This window comes from Rhinatrema bivittatum, chromosome 7 (genome assembly GCF_901001135.1).
Source record: "Rhinatrema bivittatum chromosome 7, aRhiBiv1.1, whole genome shotgun sequence".
Taxonomy (NCBI): domain Eukaryota; kingdom Metazoa; phylum Chordata; class Amphibia; order Gymnophiona; family Rhinatrematidae; genus Rhinatrema; species Rhinatrema bivittatum.
The window spans coordinates 307,888,538-307,910,236 of record NC_042621.1 but is presented as its reverse complement, the minus strand read 5'-3'; the positions used below and the strand labels follow the sequence as shown (position 1 = coordinate 307,910,236).

Below are 21,699 nucleotides of genomic sequence, written 5' to 3'. Positions count from 1 at the left end.
AAACATGGAGGTAACCTGCACGGAGCGGCAGTTACTACCCTTAACAGAAACATGGGGTAACCTGCACAGAACGGCAGTTACTACCCTTAACAGAAACATGGGTGTAACCTGCACAGAGCGGCAGTTACTACCCTTAACAGAAACATGGGGGTAACCTGCACAGAGCGGCAGTTACTACCCTTAACAGAAACATGGGGGTAACCTGCACGGAGCGGCAGTTACTGCCCTTAACAGAAACATGGGGGTAACCTGCACGGAGCGGCAGTTACTGCCCTTAACAGAAACATGGGGGTGACCTGCATGGTGCGGCAGTTACTGCCCTTAACAGAAACATGGAGGTAACCTGCATGGTGCGGCAGTTACTGCCCTTAACAGAAACATAGGGGTAACTGCACAGAATTTCTTTTAACAGCACTGCCCTCAAGCAGCTGTTTGACAAAACATTATCCCAGTCTTGCTTTGAGAATTGAAATTGACTTGTGCTTCTCCACTGAGAAACTTATGAGTACATGAGCACCTGTTTGTAGTATTGGACCTTCTTAATATGACCCCCAGTCAAGAGACCTCTTTTTATCACCCCTGTATGAATGTGAGTTGGATCCAATAGCACTGTTTAAGGTAAGAGCCACTATTCTCACTTGTTTTTATTTTTGTTTTGGGAGTACAGTGTTTCCATTTTATCAATTTTTGTATTGAAAAAAAAAATTGCAGAGAATGTGAATAATGGCAGTAAAGACTTGAAAGGAGGTTATGACTGATTACACTGATATGCTTGAAGCAATTAAAGGAAAACGGTATGTATTGGTATGGGTGGATAGCTTTTCACATTGGATAGAAGCTTTCCCATGTACAAAAGAAACAGCTCATGACTGAAGAAGTGCTTGCTGTGCCTTTAGTTTTCCTGTTGTGCAGTATCTCCCCGGGAGCCTTGCTGCACTGCATTGTGGGACGCTGACAGTGGCCCGGCATCGCCCCGCTGAGGACTGCCAGATGTGCGGTGCTCAGGGCACTGCTGAGGTTTTCCTTTTTTTGTTTTTTTTGTGCTGCGCAGTTGACGTTCATGGGGCTGAATCGCTTGGAAGGTGAAGGGAGTGACAGTGAAGAGGATGGCATGGCCGATGGCTTCCTCCCCAGAGACGCCTGGCAGCGAGTGGGAACCGAAGCAGAGAAGTACTTCAGGAGGGCCCCCACGTTCCATTACATGTAAGAGCCCCCGTGCCAGGGGAGGGGGCTTCACGCTGGGAGGGCAAGAAAAAGGGGCGGATGTTGGGGTAAGAATGTGCGGGGAGGGAGTAAAGGTATCCTGGGATGTACCAGGGATCCTCCATCCTGCCACAGGAGAGGGGAAATCGATGACAGAGGGCGCATTTCCTTCCCCAAAGAAGGGAGCGTGCTTTGCTTCTGTGCTAGAATTTATGCACTTATTATCTTTCTGAGCTGCCGATCCGGCCAGAGGCTCCAGGAAGGTTTGCTTCTCCCTCTAATGCATCAAAACGGTGCATTTGTGATCTCTCTTTGCTGTAGGCTGGGCTCGTTCAAGACCGATCCTCCAGTTCCAAAGCCGCGTCTGGAGAGGCAGAGACAGAATCCCAAGGCAGAGGAGCGCAGGGCTATGCCGGCACAGGTCAGGGGGGCAGGGCTGAGCGGGAGGAATGACTGTGATAGCTAAGACATCATCTGGGCAGGGTGCGCATGCCTGGGTGTGGAGCAGTCCTTGTGTTCAAATAGTTTCAAAGATCCGAAACATCAAAGCCAGGTAAAGTCAGCAGTAGTGGAAAACTGGAAGAGAGAGCCTCAGTTCAAAGCCCGTGTCTTGTCCCAGAAGCTCTGATGCTGTAACACTGCTTTGAATTTCTCTGCTTTCAGCTGAAGAAGATGGAGGAGTCTCACCAGGAAGCCACAGAGAAGGAAGTGGAGCGGATATTGGGATTACTGCAGGAGTACTTCAGGGCTGACCGTAAGCTCCCCCCCCCAGCAGTCACGCAGTTAGGGAGGCTGACGTCAGTGGCCGGGTCCAGCTTTTGGGGACACGAGAGCAGGGGAGAGGGATTGTAGAGGAGCCTCGAGCTCCCCGGGTGGAGGGCAGAGGCGTTGAGGCAGAACGGGGAGAGAGTTCACGGCAAGTCGGATGTCTGCTCAGTCTTGACGTTTCTCCTTTTTCTTCCGCAGCTAACACACCGATCTCCTTCTTTGATTTTGTGATTGAGCCCAGATCCTTCGCTCGCACGGTGGAGAATATCTTCCATGTGTCTTTTATTGTACGGGTAAGGCTCACCTAACTCTCCTCTCTGAGGGAAGTGATTGAACTCGTTCTTGAGATATTAAGGAAGGGGAAATGTGTTTCTTTTTCTCTAGGACGGCTTTGCGAGAATAAAGCTGGATGAGGACCGACTCCCAGTTATAGGTAAGCTGGAGACTTGCACTGCCAGTGGCAGGAGAGGAAACCTGTTCATGCTGAAAGCTAAGGCTCCTGGGAGTGCAGGTTACGGCAAAGAATGCAAGTTCTATGGGGTTTCTGTTTCTTTCCAGAACTAAGAGAAACTAAAGCCTAAGATGTGCTTTTCTAAATGGACTTGCAGATCTTTTGTACTACTGTTCCCTGCACGTACCCGGATCAGTCCAGACCGTGGGTTGAGCCTCCTTTCCAGCAGGTGGAGACAGACTAAAACTGAAAAGGGTTTCCTACATGAGGACAGAGCCTAGCCTGCAACCCTTCAGTATTCGTCTGTCTCCAGCAGGTGGAAGAGCTCACCCTGTGGTTCCCTGTTCACTTCTGCTTGTCCCTTTTGGGCTTTCTTTCCTTCTGTGTGTCTATCGTGTTTGGATCAAGCAAGTATTTGTCTTATTAATTAAAAAAAAAAAAGTTTGTTCCTGGATTTGCCCTCAGGGACCCGGGCCAGGCCTCCAAAAAAGATTACCCCCGCCGTTCCCGGGCCGTCAAACCGTGGGAACGGCGGACATGTTGGGTTTTTCTCCAGTTTTTCTTGGAGCTCCCTGAAGCTCCAGACCCAATTTTTTTCAGTGCACCCCCACCTCCCCAATTTGAACCCCGCACACTCTCCTCTCCCAGATCCAGACACCCCCAACCCCCAGGGGCGTTAGGACCCGTTTTTCCACTGAATTTGTGCTTTTGCTGCACAAATCCTACTTAGCAAGTTTGCAGGAGGAAGTGGACCCCCCTCCGCCCCCTCCAGTTAAGGTCCCTCAGCTCTCTGTCCCTCCCTTCCCTGCGGCTCCTGATGGGCAGGGGGGTGACCCGGGTCTGTGTGGTTCAGGGGGTCCCCCCTCCCTATCTCCTTCACCGGCTCCCCCACCTGCCCAGGATCTGGACCAGGACCCAGATTCGGCTGACGCCCCCCCCCCAGAGGGGGATGATTCCTGGGTCCTCCATCTTTTCCACAGGGAGGAATTGGAGCCTCTTCTCCCTTTCATCTCCCAGGAATTGGGGATTGACTATCCCCCAGTGGATGAGTTTTCGGCAGCAATGCCAGCTTCTTCGGATCCGGTCCTAGCGGGAGTCAGGGCCCTGCCATGCTCCTTTCCCTTCCATCCCATGCACAAATTAATGCTCCTCAGGGAATGGCAGGCCCCCGAGGCGGGCCATGGAAAAACTTCCCGGAGGAGGGTTTAGAATTATTGAAAATGCCTAAGGTGGACTCTCCTGTGACGGCGATCATTAAGAATACCACCATCCTGGTCGTGGGGGCTACGGCCTTGAGAGATGTCAAAGATCGTAAGCTCAAATTCCATGTCAAGTGCATTTTTAAAATCCTGGCCTTGGGTGTTCGGGCATCCATCTGCAGCAGTCTCATGCAGCGGGCAAGCCTTAGGTGGGTCCAACAATTACTCAGCACCCAAGACCTCCCGTCTGCAGAGGCAGAGCAGGCTGACAGGTTGGAAGGTGCCATAACTTATGGGGCGGATGCCCTATACGACTTGTTCCAGGTGAAGGCGATGGCTTCGGCGGTATCGGCCAGACGGCTCCTCTGGCTCTGACACTGGGCGGCTGATTCGTCTTCTAAGGCACAGCTGGGAACTCTCCCCTTTAAGGGTAAGTTGCTCTTTGGCGAAGATCTGGACCAGCTTATTAAATCCCTGGGGGAGAACAAGGTCCATAAGTTGCCTGAGGACCATCCGAAACAGGCTAGATCCTTCTTCCCTACTCGTACTCGCTTCCGGGGCCAACGTTGCTATAATCCAAGAGCAAGGGGTGCCTTCCCTAGGGGAAATTCTTCTCTGGCCCAGTCCTGGCCCCAGTCCTTTCGAGGCTGTCGGCCCTTTCGAGATGCCACTACCCTCCGTTCCCAACTTAGGTGGTCGTTTGTCCCGGTTTTTGGAGGAATGGGCCAAGATCACATCGGACCAGTGGGTCCTCGAAACAATCGACAAAGACTACGCTTTAAAGTTTGCTCGTGACATCCCGAACTTGTACATGGTTTCTCCGTGCGGCCACCGGAGGCGGGCTGCGGTGACCCAGACTATAATCAGACTCCAGAGGCTGGGGGCCATCTGCCCGGTTCCGGTGGCGGAGTGCGGCGCCTGCCAATACTCAATCTACTTCGTGGTCCCGAAGAAGGACGACTCCTTCCGTCCCATCCTGGATCTCAAGAGGGTCAACTGAGCCCTCAAGGTACCCCATTTCCTGATGGAAACCCTTCCGGCGGTGATAGCGGCAATACATCCCGGAGAATTCTTGGCCTCACTCGATCTGACGGAGGCCTACCTGCATATACCAATCCGTCCCGAACATCAGAGGTTTCTCCGGTTCCACATCTTGGGTCAGCATTTCCAGTTCAAGTCTCTGCCCTTCGGTCTCGCCACGGCACCACGCACGTTTACCAAGGTGGTGGTGGCGGCAGCCCTCCGGAAGGACGGTGTCCTGGTCCACCCGTACTTGGATGATTGGTTAATCCGGGCCAAGTCAGGGACTCTATACCGCCAGGCAGTGGACTGCGTACTCGCTCTCCTCTCGTCCCTAGGTTGGATAGTCAACTTCTCCAAGAGCAATCTCCATCCGTCCCAGGTCTTGGAGTTCCTGGGGGCTAGCTTCGATACCCGCATCGGCAAGGTCTTTCTACCGGACTCGAGAGCTTTCAAGTTGATGCCTCTCCCGACGGCATGGGATTATCTGCAGGTCCTGGAGACCATGGCTTCCACGATCGACCTGGTCCCCTGGGCGTTTGCACATATGCAACAGTTACAGAGAGCTTTGCTGGCATGTTGGCAGCCGGTATCAGAACAGTTTCAGATGCAGCTCCCGCTTTCAGACTCTACCATCAGTTACTTACAATGGTGGCTTTCTCTCAAGCACCTCCTCCATGGAATGTCCCTTCGGACTCCGCAGTGGATGGTAGTCACGATGGATGCCAGCCTGTCCGGTTGGGGAGCGGTTTACCAGTCTCGGACCATGCAGGGGCACTGGTCCCCAGCCCAGTCTCGCTGGCACATCAACCGCCTGGAGACCCGGGCAGTTCATCTAGCACTCAAGGAATTTCTCCCACTACTTCAGTGACGGGCGGTCCGGGTGTTCTCGGACAATTCTACCACGGTAGCGTACATCAATCGCCAAGAGGGCACCAGAAGTCGACTGGTGGCCCTCGAAGCAAGTCGCCTTCTCGCGTGGGCTGAGCAACACCTGGACTGCCTCGCGGCCTCCCACATAGCGGGCAAGGAGAACGTGCAAGCCGACTTCTTGAGTCAGCACCTGGACCCAGGCGAGTGGGAGCTGTCCTCTGCCATGGCCCTCATTATCGACAGGTGGGGTCCACCGCACCTGGATTTGATGGCAACTCTGAACAACGCCAAGGCTCCCCGGTTCTTCAGCCGCTGGCGGGAACACTGCTCGGAAGGGGTGGATGCCCTAGTCCTTCCGTGGCCGCGCGACGTTGTGCTGTACGTGTTTCCTCCGTGGCCCCTCATAGGGAAAGTGCTCAGATGGATAGAGCTCCACAGAGGCCCGGTCATTCTAGTAGCTCCCGAGTGGCCTCGCAGACTGTGGTTTGCGGATCTAGTCAACCTGGCGTCGGACAGTCCTCTTCGTCTAGGCCATCTTCAACACCTTCTCTGTCAAGATCCCATATTTTTCGACCAGGCGGATCGCTTCTGTCTTGCGGCTTGGCTTTTGAATGGCTAAGGCGGAAGGGATATGCTGAGGACGTCATCTCCACTATTTTGCAGGCCTGCAAAACTTCTACTTCCCTGGCCTATGTCCGGGTCTGGAAGGTTTTCGAGCTGGCCTGCGTGGAAGCGGGCGTTACAACACGGTTGGCCCCAGTCTCGCTCATCCTCTTTCCATCAAAGAGGTCTCTCTAAAGGTCTCTCTTTTGGCTCACTCCGTGTTCAGGTGTCTGCTCTGGGTTCTCTTTTGGGAAGCCTCGACGGCTACGCGGTTGCGTCTCATCCGGATATTGTCCGGTTCCTCAAAGGGGTCAAACATTTGAAGCCACCGTTGCGTCCTACTTGTCCCTCGTGGAGTTTGAACTTAGTCCTTCGGGTGCTCTGTCAGGCTCCGATTGAGCTCCTTTGCCGTTCCACGCTCAAGACGGTATTTCTGGTTTCTATTTGCTCCACCAGACGGGTGTCTGAGATCCAAGCGTTGTCTTGCCGCGAGCCCTTCTTACGTTTTTCGGATTCTGGGGTCTCTCTTAAGACTGTCCCGCCATTCTTACCGAAGGTTGTGTCTTCCTTCCATGTCAATCAGTCGGTGGAGCTACCTGCGTTCTCTCCTGCGGACATTGCAAGCCCTGGCAGGGATGACCTACATCGTCTGGATGTGAAACGTGCTCTCATGCGTTATCTGGAGGTCACTAATGACTTTCGAGTGTCGGATCGTCTTTTTGTCTTATGGAGTGGCTCCAACAGGGGCAATCAGGCCTCTAAGACTACGATATCTTGCTGGTTGAAGGAAGCAATCTCTTCGGCTTACATCTGTCAGGGACGTCCGGTCCCAGATGGCCTTAAGGCTCATTCCTTGCGTTCTCAGGCTGCTTCCTGGGCGGAGAGCCAGTCGGTCTCCCCGCAGGAGATATGCAGGGCAGCTACTTGGAAGTCCCTGCATACTTTTGCTCGACATTACCGCCTTGATGTTCAGGTGCCAGTTTTTGGCTCTTTTGGGTGGCAGGTACTTCGAGGGGACCTGTCAAGGTCCCAACCTGTCTAGGGAAGCTTTGGTACATCCCATGGTCTGGACTGATCCGGGTACGTACAGGGAAAGGAAAATTAGTTCTTACCTGTTAATTTTTGTTCCTGTAGTACCAAGGATCAGTCCAGACGCCCTTCCCTTTCTATCTTCCTGTCCGCTCGAAGATCCTTATGCTATGTGTCCCTTCATTGGAAGCACCGGAAGCATCCATGTGATGATTGTGGGCATTCATGCAAGAGTGTCCATGCACGGAGTTAATTCATTCATCCATCCACTGTTTTTCTCTTGTTCAATATTTTCAGAGTTCTCCTGTTATTTGCTCGAGTTCTTCTGTTACTTGCTTGTTCCATGGTGTTTATCTTCTCTGCTTTGACATATGTTATACTGAAGGGCTGCAGGGTAGGCTTTGTCCTCATATAGGATACCCTTTCAGTTTTGGTCTGTCTCCACCTGCTGGAAAGAAGGCTCAACCCATGGTCTGAACTGATCCGTGGTACTACAGGAACGAAAGTTAACAGGTAAGAACTAATTTTCCTTTGGTTCTCAGCTGTGACTTTGGCATGCTACAGGGACAGTGGGATCCTGGCCTCTCGTCTCACTCTGTAGTGACGTTTCCTCAGCATGGTACGGGGATGGCGGGATCCTGGCCTCTCGTCTCACTCTGTAGTGACGTTTCCTCAGCATGGTACGGGGACGGCGGGATCCTGGCCTCTCGTGTCACTCTGTAGTGACGTTTCCTCAGCATGGTACGGGGACGGCGGGATCCTGGCCTCTCGTGTCACTCTGTAGTGACGTTTCCTCAGCATGGTACGGGGACGGCGGGATCCTGGCCTCTCGTGTCACTCTGTAGTGACGTTTCCTCAGCATGGTACTGGGACGGCGGGATCCTGGCCTCTCGTGTCACTCTGTAGTGACGTTTCCTCAGCATGGTACGGGGACGGCGGGATCCTGGCCTCTCGTGTCACTCTGTAGTGACGTTTCCTCAGCATGGTACGGGGACGGCGGGATCCTGGCCTCTCGTGTCACTCTGTAGTGACGTTTCCTCAGCATGGTACGGGGACGGCGGGATCCTGGCCTCTCGTGTCACTCTGTAGTGACGTTTCCTCAGCATGGTACGGGGACGGCGGGATCCTGGCCTCTCGTCTCACTCTGTAGTGACGTTTCCTCAGCATGGTACGGGGACGGCGGGATCCTGGCCTCTCGTCTCACTCTGTAGTGACGTTTCCTCAGCATGGTACGGGGACGGCGGGATCCTGGCCTCTCGTCTCACTCTGTAGTGACGTTTCCTCAGCATGGTACTGGGACAGTGGGATCCTGGCCTCTCGTCTCACTCTGTAGTGACGTTTCCTCAGCATGGTACGGGGACGGCGGGATCCTGGCCTCTCGTCTCACTCTGTAGTGACGTTTCCTCAGCATGGTACGGGGACAGTGGGATCCTGGCCTCTCGTGTCACTCTGTAGTGACGTTTCCTCAGCATGGTACGGGGACGGCGGGATCCTGGCCTCTCGTCTCACTCTGTAGTGACGTTTCCTCAGCACGGTACGGGGACAGCGGGATCATGGCCTCTCGTCTCACTCTGTAGTGACGTTTCCTCAGCACGGTACGGGGACAGCGGGATCCTGGCCTCTCGTGTCGCTCTGTAGTGACGTTTCCTCAGCATGGTACGGGGACAGCGGGATCCTGGCCTCTCGTCTCACTCTGTAGTGACGTTTCCTCAGCACGGTACTGGGACAGCGGGATCCTGGCCTCTCGTCTCACTCTGTAGTGACGTTTCCTCAGCACGGTACGGGGACGGCGGGATCCTGGCCTCTCGTCTCACTCTGTAGTGACGTTTCCTCAGCATGGTACGGGGACGGCGGGATCCTGGCCTCTCGTGTCACTCTGTAGTGACGTTTCCTCAGCACGGTACGGGGACGGCGGGATCCTGGCCTCTCGTGTCACTCTGTAGTGACGTTTCCTCAGCACGGTACGGGGACGGCGGGATCCTGGCCTCTCGTCTCACTCTGTAGTGACGTTTCCTCAGCACGGTACGGGGACGGCGGGATCCTGGCCTCTCGTGTCACTCTGTAGTGACGTTTCCTCAGCATGGTACTGGGACAGCGGGATCCTGGCCTCTCGTCTCACTCTGTAGTGACGTTTCCTCAGCACGGTACGGGGACGGCGGGATCCTGGCCTCTCGTCTCACTCTGTAGTGACGTTTCCTCAGCACGGTACGGGGACGGCGGGATCCTGGCCTCTCGTCTCACTCTGTAGTGACGTTTCCTCAGCATGGTACGGGGACGGCGGGATCCTGGCCTCTCGTGTCACTCTGTAGTGACGTTTCCTCAGCACGGTACGGGGACGGCGGGATCCTGGCCTCTCGTGTCACTCTGTAGTGACGTTTCCTCAGCACGGTACGGGGACAGCGGGATCCTGGCCTCTCGTCTCACTCTGTAGTGACGTTTCCTCAGCACGATACGGGGATAGCAGGATCCTGGCCTCTCGTCTCACTCTGTAGTGACGTTTCCTCAGCACGGTACGGGGACGGCGGGATCCTGGCCTCTCGTGTCACTCTGTAGTGACGTTTCCTCAGCATGGTACTGGGACAGCGGGATCCTGGCCTCTCGTCTCACTCTGTAGTGACGTTTCCTCAGCATGGTACGGGGACAGCGGGATCCTGGCCTCTCGTCTCACTCTGTAGTGACGTTTCCTCAGCATGGTACGGGGACAGCGGGATCCTGGCCTCTTGTCTCACTCTGTAGTGACGTTTCCTCAGCATGGTACGGGGACGGCGGGATCCTGGCCTCTCGTGTCACTCTGTAGTGACATTTCCTCAGCGTGGTACGGGGACAGCGGGATCCTGGCCTCTCGTGTCACTCTGTAGTGACGTTTCCTCAGCACGGTACGGGGACGGCGGGATCCTGGCCTCTCGTGTCACTCTGTAGTGACGTTTCCTCAGCATGGTACGGGGACAGCGGGATCCTGGCCTCTCGTCTCACTCTGTAGTGACGTTTCCTCAGCATGGTACGGGGACAGCGGGATCCTGGCCTCTCGTGTCACTCTGTAGTGACGTTTCCTCAGCATGGTACGGGGACAGCGGGATCCTGGCCTCTCGTGTCACTCTGTAGTGACGTTTCCTCAGCATGATACGGGGACAGCGGGATCCTGGCCTCTCGTCTCACTCTGTAGTGACGTTTCCTCAGCATGGTACGGGGACAGCGGGATCCTGGCCTCTCGTGTCACTCTGTAGTGACGTTTCCTCAGCATGGTACGGGGACAGCGGGATCCTGGCCTCTCGTGTCACTCTGTAGTGACGTTTCCTCAGCATGGTACGGGGACAGCAGGATCCTGGCCTCTCGACTCACTACCTGATATTTCCTGCATGATGTTGCAGTGAAGAATGGCTTGCTTTTTGAAATGGATGTCGTTTCTAATCTCTCGCTGCCCGTTGTGGTTTTAGTGCTTGCGTACTGTTCTTCCCAGGTGTAGTCCCAGTTCCCTCTATTAGCATAATCTCTGCATAGTTGGGAAGGTGTTTGAAGGTGCTATTGAATTGCACATAGTGATGCAGTCAGATGTGAGCCAGAGGTGTAAAAGAATCACCTCAAACACTTCCTGAGCCTTTGTGATGTTTTTTCTTCCAGAGCCTGTAGAGAATGAGGAAGGACAAGGAGGTGAGCGCGAGAACCATTTACGGAACCAAGGCATCATTTCCCTCAGCCAGCAGGACTGGAAGGTGCAGGCTCCAGCTTCTATGCTAGGACAGTTGCAAGAATTTGGATGACCTGGGCTGGTTGGACAAACTGTGTGCAAGGGTTAAGAGCTGACCATGACTGCAGATCCGGCCTGAGTGGGCAGAGGGCATAGGAGGGATTGTGTGCGCTGACCCGACTGGGATCTGGGTGATTGGGTGGAGGCTGTGCGAGGGGAGTGACTGTGCTATCTCTGCTGGGATCTGGGTGATTGGACGGAGGCTGTGCGAGGGAGTGACTGTGCTATCTCTGCTGGGATCTGGGTGATTGGTGGAGGCTGGGCGAGGGAGTGACTGTGCTATCTCTGCTGGGATCTGGGTGATTGGGTGGAGGCTGTGCGAGGGAGTGACTGTGCTATCTCTGCTGGGATCTGGGTGATTGGGTGGAGGCTGTGAGAGGGAGTGACTGTGCTATCTCTGCTGGGATCTGGGTGATTGGGTGGAGGCTGTGAGAGGGAGTGACTGTGCTATCTCTGCTGGGATCTGGGTGATTGGGTGGAGGCTGTGCGAGGGGAGTGACTGTGCTATCCCTGCTGGGATCTGGGTGATTGGACGGAGGCTGTGCGAGGGAGTGACTGTGCTATCTCTGCTGGGATCTGGGTGATTGGGTGGAGGCTGTGAGAGGGAGTGACTGTGCTATCCCTGCTGGGATCTGGGTGATTGGACGGAGGCTGTGCGAGGGAGTGACTGTGCTATCTCTGCTGGGATCTGGGTGATTGGACGGAGGCTGTGCGAGGGAGTGACTGTCCTAGCTCTGCTGGGATCTGGGTGATTGGACGGAGGCTGTGAGAGGGAGTGACTGTCCTAGCTCTGCTGGGATCTGGGTGATTGGGTGGAGGCTGTGAGAGGGAGTGACTGTCCTAGCTCTGCTGGGATCTGGGTGATTGGACGGAGGCTGTGCGAGGGAGTGACTGTGCTATCCCTGCTGGGATCTGGGTGATTGGACGGAGGCTGTGCGAGGGAGTGACTGTGCTATCTCTGCTGGGATCTGGGTGATTGGGTGGAGGCTGTGAGAGGGAGTGACTGTGCTATCCCTGCTGGGATCTGGGTGATTGGGCGGAGGCTGTGCGAGGGAGTGACTGTGCTATCTCTGCTGGGATCTGGGTGATTGGGCGGAGGCTGTGCGAGGGAGTGACTGTGCTATCTCTGCTGGGATCTGGGTGATTGGGCGGAGGCTGTGCGAGGGAGTGACTGTGCTATCTCTGCTGGGATCTGGGTGATTGGTGGAGGCTGTGAGAGGGAGTGACTGTGCTATCTCTGCTGGGATCTGGGTGATTGGTGGAGGCTGTGCGAGGGAGTGACTGTGCTATCTCTGCTGGGATCTGGGTGATTGGGCGGAGGCTGTGCGAGGGAGTGACTGTGCTATCTCTGCTGGGATCTGGGTGATTGGATGGAGGTTGTGCGAGGGGAGTGACTGTGCTATCCCTGCTGGGATCTGGGTGATTGGACGGAGGCTGTGCGAGGGAGTGACTGTGCTATCTCTGCTGGGATCTGGGTGATTGGGCGGAGGCTGTGCGAGGGGAGTGACTGTGCTATCTCTGCTGGGATCTGGGTGATTGGACGGAGGCTGTGCGAGGGAGTGACTGTGCTATCTCTGCTGGGATCTGGGTGATTGGACGGAGGCTGGGCGAGGGAGTGACTGTGCTATCTCTGCTGGGATCTGGGTGATTGGGGCGGAGGCTGTGCGAGGGAGTGACTGTGCTATCTCTGCTGGGATCTGGGTGATTGGTGGAGGCTGTGCGAGGGAGTGACTGTGCTATCTCTGCTGGGATCTGGGTGATTGGGTGGAGGCTGTGAGAGGGAGTGACTGTGCTATCTCTGCTGGGATCTGGGTGATTGGACGGAGGCTGTGCGAGGGAGTGACTGTGCTATCTCTGCTGGGATCTGGGTGATTGGTGGAGGCTGGGCGAGGGAGTGACTGTGCTATCTCTGCTGGGATCTGGGTGATTGGGTGGAGGCTGTGCGAGGGAGTGACTGTGCTATCTCTGCTGGGATCTGGGTGATTGGGTGGAGGCTGTGAGAGGGAGTGACTGTGCTATCTCTGCTGGGATCTGGGTGATTGGACGGAGGCTGTGCGAGGGAGTGACTGTGCTATCTCTGCTGGGATCTGGGTGATTGGGTGGAGGCTGGGCGAGGGAGTGACTGTGCTATCTCTGCTGGGATCTGGGTGATTGGATGGAGGCTGTGCGAGGGAGTGACTGTGCTATCTCTGCTGGGATCTGGGTGATTGGATGGAGGCTGTGCGAGGGAGTGACTGTGCTATCTCTGCTGGGATCTGGGTGATTGTTGGAGGCTGTGAGAGGGAGTGACTGTGCTATCCCTGCTGGGATCTGGGTGATTGTTGGAGGCTGTGAGAGGGAGTGACTGTGCTATCTCTGCTGGGATCTGGGTGATTGTTGGAGGCTGTGCGAGGGAGTGACTGTGCTATCTCTGCTGGGATCTGGGTGATTGTTGGAGGCTGTGCGAGGGAGTGACTGTGCTATCTCTGCTGGGATCTGGGTGATTGGGCGGAGGCTGTGCGAGGGAGTGACTGTGCTATCTCTGCTGGGATCTGGGTGATTGGGTGGAGGCTGTGAGAGGGAGTGACTGTGCTATCTCTGCTGGGATCTGGGTGATTGGGTGGAGGCTGTGCGAGGGGAGTGACTGTGCTATCTCTGCTGGGATCTGGGTGATTGGGTGGAGGCTGTGCGAGGGAGTGACTGTGCTATCTCTGCTGGGATCTGGGTGATTGGACGGAGGCTGTGCGAGGGAGTGACTGTGCTATCCCTGCTGGGATCTGGGTGATTGGGTGGAGGCTGTGCGAGGGAGTGACTGTGCTATCCCTGCTGGGATCTGGGTGATTGGGTGGAGGCTGTGCGAGGGAGTGACTGTGCTATCTCTGCTGGGATCTGGGTGATTGGGCGGAGGCTGTGCGAGGGAGTGACTGTGCTATCTCTGCTGGGATCTGGGTGATTGGGTGGAGGCTGTGCGAGGGAGTGACTGTGCTATCTCTGCTGGGATCTGGGTGATTGGGCGGAGGCTGTGCGAGGGAGTGACTGTGCTATCTCTGCTGGGATCTGGGTGATTGGACGGAGGCTGTGCGAGGGAGTGACTGTGCTATCTCTGCTGGGATCTGGGTGATTGGACGGAGGCTGTGAGAGGGAGTGACTGTGCTATCTCTGCTGGGATCTGGGTGATTGGGTGGAGGCTGTGAGAGGGAGTGACTGTGCTATCTCTGCTGGGATCTGGGTGATTGGTGGAGGCTGTGAGAGGGAGTGACTGTGCTATCCCTGCTGGGATCTGGGTGATTGGGTGGAGGCTGTGCGAGGGAGTGACTGTGCTATCCCTGCTGGGATCTGGGTGATTGGTGGAGGCTGTGAGAGGGAGTGACTGTGCTATCCCTGCTGGGATCTGGGTGATTGGGTGGAGGCTGTGCGAGGGAGTGACTGTGCTATCCCTGCTGGGATCTGGGTGATTGGGTGGAGGCTGTGCGAGGGAGTGACTGTGCTATCTCTGCTGGGATCTGGGTGATTGGGCGGAGGCTGTGCGAGGGAGTGACTGTGCTATCTCTGCTGGGATCTGGGTGATTGGTGGAGGCTGGGCGAGGGAGTGACTGTGCTATCTCTGCTGGGATCTGGGTGATTGGGCGGAGGCTGTGCGAGGGAGTGACTGTGCTATCTCTGCTGGGATCTGGGTGATTGGGCGGAGGCTGTGCGAGGGAGTGACTGTACTATCTCTGCTGGGATCTGGGTGATTGGGTGGAGGCTGTGCGAGGGAGTGACTGTGCTATCTCTGCTGGGATCTGGGTGATTGGGCGGAGGCTGTGCGAGGGAGTGACTGTGCTATCTCTGCTGGGATCTGGGTGATTGGACGGAGGCTGTGCGAGGGAGTGACTGTGCTATCTCTGCTGGGATCTGGGTGATTGGACGGAGGCTGTGCGAGGGAGTGACTGTACTATCTCTGCTGGGATCTGGGTGATTGGGTGGAGGCTGTGCGAGGGAGTGACTGTGCTATCTCTGCTGGGATCTGGGTGATTGGGCGGAGGCTGTGCGAGGGAGTGACTGTGCTATCTCTGCTGGGATCTGGGTGATTGGACGGAGGCTGTGCGAGGGGAGTGACTGTGCTATCTCTGCTGGGATCTGGGTGATTGGGTGGAGGCTGTGCGAGGGAGTGACTGTGCTATCTCTGCTGGGATCTGGGTGATTGGGCGGAGGCTGTGCGAGGGAGTGACTGTGCTATCTCTGCTGGGATCTGGGTGATTGGACGGAGGCTGTGAGAGGGAGTGACTGTGCTATCTCTGCTGGGATCTGGGTGATTGGGTGGAGGCTGTGAGAGGGAGTGACTGTGCTATCCCTGCTGGGATCTGGGTGATTGTTGGAGGCTGTGCGAGGGAGTGACTGTGCTATCCCTGCTGGGATCTGGGTGATTGGTGGAGGCTGTGCGAGGGGAGTGACTGTGCTATCCCTGCTGGGATCTGGGTGATTGGGTGGAGGCTGTGCGAGGGAGTGACTGTGCTATCCCTGCTGGGATCTGGGTGATTGGGCGGAGGCTGTGCGAGGGAGTGACTGTGCTATCTCTGCTGGGATCTGGGTGATTGGACGGAGGCTGTGAGAGGGAGTGACTGTGCTATCTCTGCTGGGATCTGGGTGATTGGGTGGAGGCTGTGAGAGGGAGTGACTGTGCTATCCCTGCTGGGATCTGGGTGATTGTTGGAGGCTGTGCGAGGGAGTGACTGTGCTATCCCTGCTGGGATCTGGGTGATTGGTGGAGGCTGTGCGAGGGGAGTGACTGTGCTATCCCTGCTGGGATCTGGGTGATTGGGTGGAGGCTGTGCGAGGGAGTGACTGTGCTATCTCTGCTGGGATCTGGGTGATTGGGCGGAGGCTGTGAGAGGGAGTGACTGTGCTATCCCTGCTGGGATCTGGGTGATTGGACGGAGGCTGTGCGAGGGAGTGACTGTGCTATCTCTGCTGGGATCTGGGTGATTGGGTGGAGGCTGTGCGAGGGAGTGACTGTGCTATCTCTGCTGGGATCTGGGTGATTGGGCGGAGGCTGTGAGAGGGAGTGACTGTGCTATCCCTGCTGGGATCTGGGTGATTGGACGGAGGCTGTGCGAGGGAGTGACTGTGCTATCTCTGCTGGGATCTGGGTGATTGGGTGGAGGCTGTGAGAGGGAGTGACTGTGCTATCTCTGCTGGGATCTGGGTGATTGGTGGAGGCTGTGCGAGGGAGTGACTGTGCTATCCCTGCTGGGATCTGGGTGATTGGGTGGAGGCTGTGCGAGGGAGTGACTGTGCTATCTCTGCTGGGATCTGGGTGATTGGACGGAGGCTGTGCGAGGGAGTGACTGTGCTATCTCTGCTGGGATCTGGGTGATTGGGTGGAGGCTGTGAGAGGGAGTGACTGTGCTATCCCTGCTGGGATCTGGGTGATTGGTGGAGGCTGTGAGAGGGAGTGACTGTGCTATCCCTGCTGGGATCTGGGTGATTGGGTGGAGGCTGTGCGAGGGGAGTGACTGTGCTATCTCTGCTGGGATCTGGGTGATTGGTGGAGGCTGTGAGAGATAGTGACTGTGCTATCTCTGCTGGGATCTGGGTGATTGGGTGGAGGCTGTGCGAGGGAGTGACTGTGCTATCCCTGCTGGGATCTGGGTGATTGGGCGGAGGCTGTGCGAGGGAGTGACTGTGCTATCCCTGCTGGGATCTGGGTGATTGGGCGGAGGCTGTGCGAGGGAGTGACTGTGCTATCCCTGCTGGGATCTGGGTGATTGTTGGAGGCTGTGCGAGGGAGTGACTGTGCTATCTCTGCTGGGATCTGGGTGATTGGACGGAGGCTGTGAGAGGGAGTGACTGTGCTATCCCTGCTGGGATCTGGGTGATTGGACGGAGGCTGTGCGAGGGAGTGACTGTGCTATCCCTGCTGGGATCTGGGTGATTGGGTGGAGGCTGTGCGAGGGGAGTGACTGTGCTATCTCTGCTGGGATCTGGGTGATTGGGTGGAGGCTGTGAGAGGGAGTGACTGTGCTATCCCTGCTGGGATCTGGGTGATTGGACGGAGGCTGTGCGAGGGAGTGACTGTGCTATCCCTGCTGGGATCTGGGTGATTGGGCGGAGGCTGTGAGAGGGAGTGACTGTGCTATCCCTGCTGGGATCTGGGTGATTGGGTGGAGGCTGTGCGAGGGAGTGACTGTGCTATCCCTGCTGGGATCTGGGTGATTGGGTGGAGGCTGTGAGAGGGAGTGACTGTGCTATCTCTGCTGGGATCTGGGTGATTGGACGGAGGCTGTGAGAGGGAGTGACTGTGCTATCCCTGCTGGGATCTGGGTGATTGGGCGGAGGCTGTGCGAGGGAGTGACTGTGCTATCCCTGCTGGGATCTGGGTGATTGGACGGAGGCTGTGCGAGGGAGTGACTGTGCTATCCCTGCTGGGATCTGGGTGATTGTTGGAGGCTGTGCGAGGGAGTGACTGTGCTATCTCTGCTGGGATCTGGGTGATTGGACGGAGGCTGTGAGAGGGAGTGACTGTGCTATCCCTGCTGGGATCTGGGTGATTGGACGGAGGCTGTGCGAGGGAGTGACTGTGCTATCCCTGCTGGGATCTGGGTGATTGGGTGGAGGCTGTGCGAGGGGAGTGACTGTGCTATCTCTGCTGGGATCTGGGTGATTGGGTGGAGGCTGTGAGAGGGAGTGACTGTGCTATCCCTGCTGGGATCTGGGTGATTGGACGGAGGCTGTGCGAGGGGAGTGACTGTGCTATCCCTGCTGGGATCTGGGTGATTGGGTGGAGGCTGTGCGAGGGAGTGACTGTGCTATCCCTGCTGGGATCTGGGTGATTGGGTGGAGGCTGTGCGAGGGAGTGACTGTGCTATCCCTGCTGGGATCTGGGTGATTGGTGGAGGCTGTGAGAGGGAGTGACTGTGCTATCCCTGCTGGGATCTGGGTGATTGGGTGGAGGCTGTGAGAGGGAGTGACTGTGCTATCTCTGCTGGGATCTGGGTGATTGGACGGAGGCTGTGAGAGGGAGTGACTGTGCTATCCCTGCTGGGATCTGGGTGATTGGGCGGAGGCTGTGCGAGGGAGTGACTGTGCTATCCCTGCTGGGATCTGGGTGATTGGACGGAGGCTGTGCGAGGGAGTGACTGTGCTATCCCTGCTGGGATCTGGGTGATTGGACGGAGGCTGTGCGAGGGAGTGACTGTGCTATCTCTGCTGGGATCTGGGTGATTGGACGGAGGCTGTGCGAGGGAGTGACTGTGCTATCTCTGCTGGGATCTGGGTGATTGGACGGAGGCTGTGCGAGGGGAGTGACTGTGCTATCCCTGCTGGGATCTGGGTGATTGGGTGGAGGCTGTGCGAGGGAGTGACTGTGCTATCTCTGCTGGGATCTGGGTGATTGGTGGAGGCTGTGCGAGGGAGTGACTGTGCTATCTCTGCTGGGATCTGGGTGATTGGACGGAGGCTGTGCGAGGGGAGTGACTGTGCTATCTCTGCTGGGATCTGGGTGATTGGTGGAGGCTGTGTGAGGGAGTGACTGTGCTATCCCTGCTGGGATCTGGGTGATTGGGCGGAGGCTGTGAGAGGGAGTGACTGTGCTATCTCTGCTGGGATCTGGGTGATTGGACGGAGGCTGTGCGAGGGAGTGACTGTGCTATCTCTGCTGGGATCTGGGTGATTGGACGGAGGCTGTGCGAGGGAGTGACTGTGCTATCCCTGCTGGGATCTGGGTGATTGGTGGAGGCTGTGAGAGGGAGTGACTGTGCTATCCCTGCTGGGATCTGGGTGATTGGTGGAGGCTGTGAGAGGGAGTGACTGTGCTATCCCTGCTGGGATCTGGGTGATTGGGCGGAGGCTGTGCGAGGGAGTGACTGTGCTATCTCTGCTGGGATCTGGGTGATTGGTGGAGGCTGTGTGAGGGAGTGACTGTGCTATCTCTGCTGGGATCTGGGTGATTGGGTGGAGGCTGTGCGAGGGAGTGACTGTGCTATCTCTGCTGGGATCTGGGTGATTGGGTGGAGGCTGTGCGAGGGAGTGACTGTGCTATCTCTGCTGGGATCTGGGTGATTGGACGGAGGCTGTGCGAGGGAGTGACTGTGCTATCTCTGCTGGGATCTGGGTGATTGGTGGAGGCTGTGCGAGGGAGTGACTGTGCTATCCCTGCTGAGATCTGGGTGATTGGACGGAGGCTGTGCGAGGGGATTGACTGTGCTGACCCTGCAGGGATCTGGGTGATTGGGTGGAGGCTGTGCGAGGGAGTGACTGTGCTATCTCTGCTGGGATCTGGGTGATTGGACGGAGGCTGTGCTATCCCTGCTGGGATCTGGGTGATTGGACGGAGGCTGTGCGAGGGAGTGACTGTGCTATCTCTGCTGGGATCTGGGTGATTGGGCGGAGGCTGTGCGAGGGGAGTGACTGTGCTATCTCTGCTGGGATCTGGGTGATTGGTGGAGGCTGTGCGAGGGAGTGACTGTGCTATCTCTGCTGGGATCTGGGTGATTGGACGGAGGCTGTGCGAGGGAGTGACTGTGCTATCTCTGCTGGGATCTGGGTGATTGGTGGAGGCTGTGCGAGGGAGTGACTGTGCTATCCCTGCTGAGATCTGGGTGATTGGACGGAGGCTGTGCGAGGGGATTGACTGTGCTGACCCTGCAGGGATCTGGGTGATTGGGTGGAGGCTGTGCGAGGGAGTGACTGTGCTATCTCTGCTGGGATCTGGGTGATTGGACGGAGGCTGTGCGAGGGAGTGACTGTGCTATCTCTGCTGGGATCTGGGTGATTGGATGGAGGCTGTGCGAGGGAGTGACTGTGCTATCTCTGCTGGGATCTGGGTGATTGGACGGAGGCTGTGCTATCCCTGCTGGGATCTGGGTGATTGGACGGAGGCTGTGCGAGGGAGTGACTGTGCTATCTCTGCTGGGATCTGGGTGATTGGGTGGAGGCTGTGCGAGGGGAGTGACTGTGCTATCTCTGCTGGGATCTGGGTGATTGGGTGGAGGCTGTGAGAGGGAGTGACTGTGCTATCTCTGCTGGGATCTGGGTGATTGGGTGGAGGCTGTGAGAGGGAGTGACTGTGCTATCTCTGCTGGGATCTGGGTGATTGGACCGAGGCTGTGCGAGGGGAGTGACTGTGCTATCTCTGCTGGGATCTGGGTGATTGGGTGGAGGCTGTGCGAGGGGAGTGACTGTGCTATCTCTGCTGGGATCTGGGTGATTGGGTGGAGGCTGTGCGAGGGAGTGACTGTGCTATCTCTGCTGGGATCTGGGTGATTGGGTGGAGGCTGTGCGAGGGGAGTGACTGTGCTATCTCTGCTGGGATCTGGGTGATTGGGTGGAGGCTGTGAGAGGGAGTGACTGTGCTATCCCTGCTGGGATCTGGGTGATTGGACGGAGGCTGTGCGAGGGAGTGACTGTGCTATCTCTGCTGGGATCTGGGTGATTGGTGGAGGCTGTGCGAGGGAGTGACTGTACTATCTCTGCTGGGATCTGGGTGATTGGGTGGAGGCTGTGCGAGGGGAGTGACTGTGCTATCTCTGCTGGGATCTGGGTGATTGGACGGAGGCTGTGCGAGGGAGTGACTGTGCTATCTCTGCTGGGATCTGGGTGATTGGACGGAGGCTGTGCGAGGGAGTGACTGTGCTATCTCTGCTGGGATCTGGGTGATTGTTGGAGGCTGTGAGAGGGAGTGACTGTGCTATCTCTGCTGGGATCTGGGTGATTGGGTGGAGGCTGTGAGAGGGAGTGACTGTGCTATCTCTGCTGGGATCTGGGTGATTGGGTGGAGGCTGTGAGAGGGAGTGACTGTGCTATCTCTGCTGGGATCTGGGTGATTGGGTGGAGGCTGTGCGAGGGGAGTGACTGTGCTATCCCTGCTGGGATCTGGGTGATTGGGTGGAGGCTGTGAGAGGGAGTGACTGTGCTATCCCTGCTGGGATCTGGGTGATTGGGTGGAGGCTGTGAGAGGGAGTGACTGTGCTATCTCTGCTGGGATCTGGGTGATTGGACGGAGGCTGTGAGAGGGAGTGACTGTGCTATCCCTGCTGGGATCTGGGTGATTGGGTGGAGGCTGTGAGAGGGAGTGACTGTGCTATCTCTGCTGGGATCTGGGTGATTGGGTGGAGGCTGTGAGAGGGAGTGACTGTGCTATCTCTGCTGGGATCTGGGTGATTGGGTGGAGGCTGTGAGAGGGAGTGACTGTGCTATCTCTGCTGGGATCTGGGTGATTGGGTGGAGGCTGTGAGAGGGAGTGACTGTGCTATCCCTGCTGGGATCTGGGTGATTGGGTGGAGGCTGTGAGAGGGAGTGACTGTGCTATCTCTGCTGGGATCTGGGTGATTGGACGGAGGCTGTGCTATCTCTGCTGGGATCTGGGTGATTGGGTGGAGGCTGTGCGAGGGGAGTGACTGTGCTATCTCTGCTGGGATCTGGGTGATTGGGTGGAGGCTGTGAGAGGGAGTGACTGTGCTATCCCTGCTGGGATCTGGGTGATTGGATGGAGGCTGGGCGAGGGAGTGACTGTGCTATCTCTGCTGGGATCTGGGTGATTGGGTGGAGGCTGTGAGAGGGAGTGACTGTGCTATCTCTGCTGGGATCTGGGTGATTGGGTGGAGGCTGTGCGAGGGAGTGACTGTGCTATCCCTGCTGGGATCTGGGTGATTGGGTGGAGGCTGTGAGAGGGAGTGACTGTGCTATCTCTGCTGGGATCTGGGTGATTGGACGGAGGCTGTGAGAGGGAGTGACTGTGCTATCCCTGCTGGGATCTGGGTGATTGGGTGGAGGCTGTGCGAGGGAGTGACTGTGCTATCTCTGCTGGGATCTGGGTGATTGTTGGAGGCTGTGCGAGGGAGTGACTGTGC

At 56.7% G+C, this 21,699-nt stretch overlaps 1 protein-coding gene across 2 annotated transcripts in view; it reads left to right on the top strand.

Annotated features, from left to right (window-relative positions):
- Positions 1-21,699, top strand: part of NSMCE4A (NSE4 homolog A, SMC5-SMC6 complex component) — a 55,260-nt gene that overhangs the window by 29,257 nt on the left and 4,304 nt on the right. The window contains exons 4-9 of one of the 2 annotated variants that reach the window (XM_029610561.1): positions 1,052-1,203; positions 1,525-1,624; positions 1,867-1,957; positions 2,170-2,264; positions 2,356-2,404; positions 10,765-10,794. In XM_029610561.1, the coding sequence (XP_029466421.1) occupies positions 1,052-1,203; positions 1,525-1,624; positions 1,867-1,957; positions 2,170-2,264; positions 2,356-2,404; positions 10,765-10,794 (517 nt within the window). Of the gene's footprint in view, positions 1-1,051; positions 1,204-1,524; positions 1,625-1,866; positions 1,958-2,169; positions 2,265-2,355; positions 2,405-10,764; positions 10,857-21,699 lie in introns of both variants that reach the window. The other variant, XM_029610560.1, reaches the window with a different exon arrangement.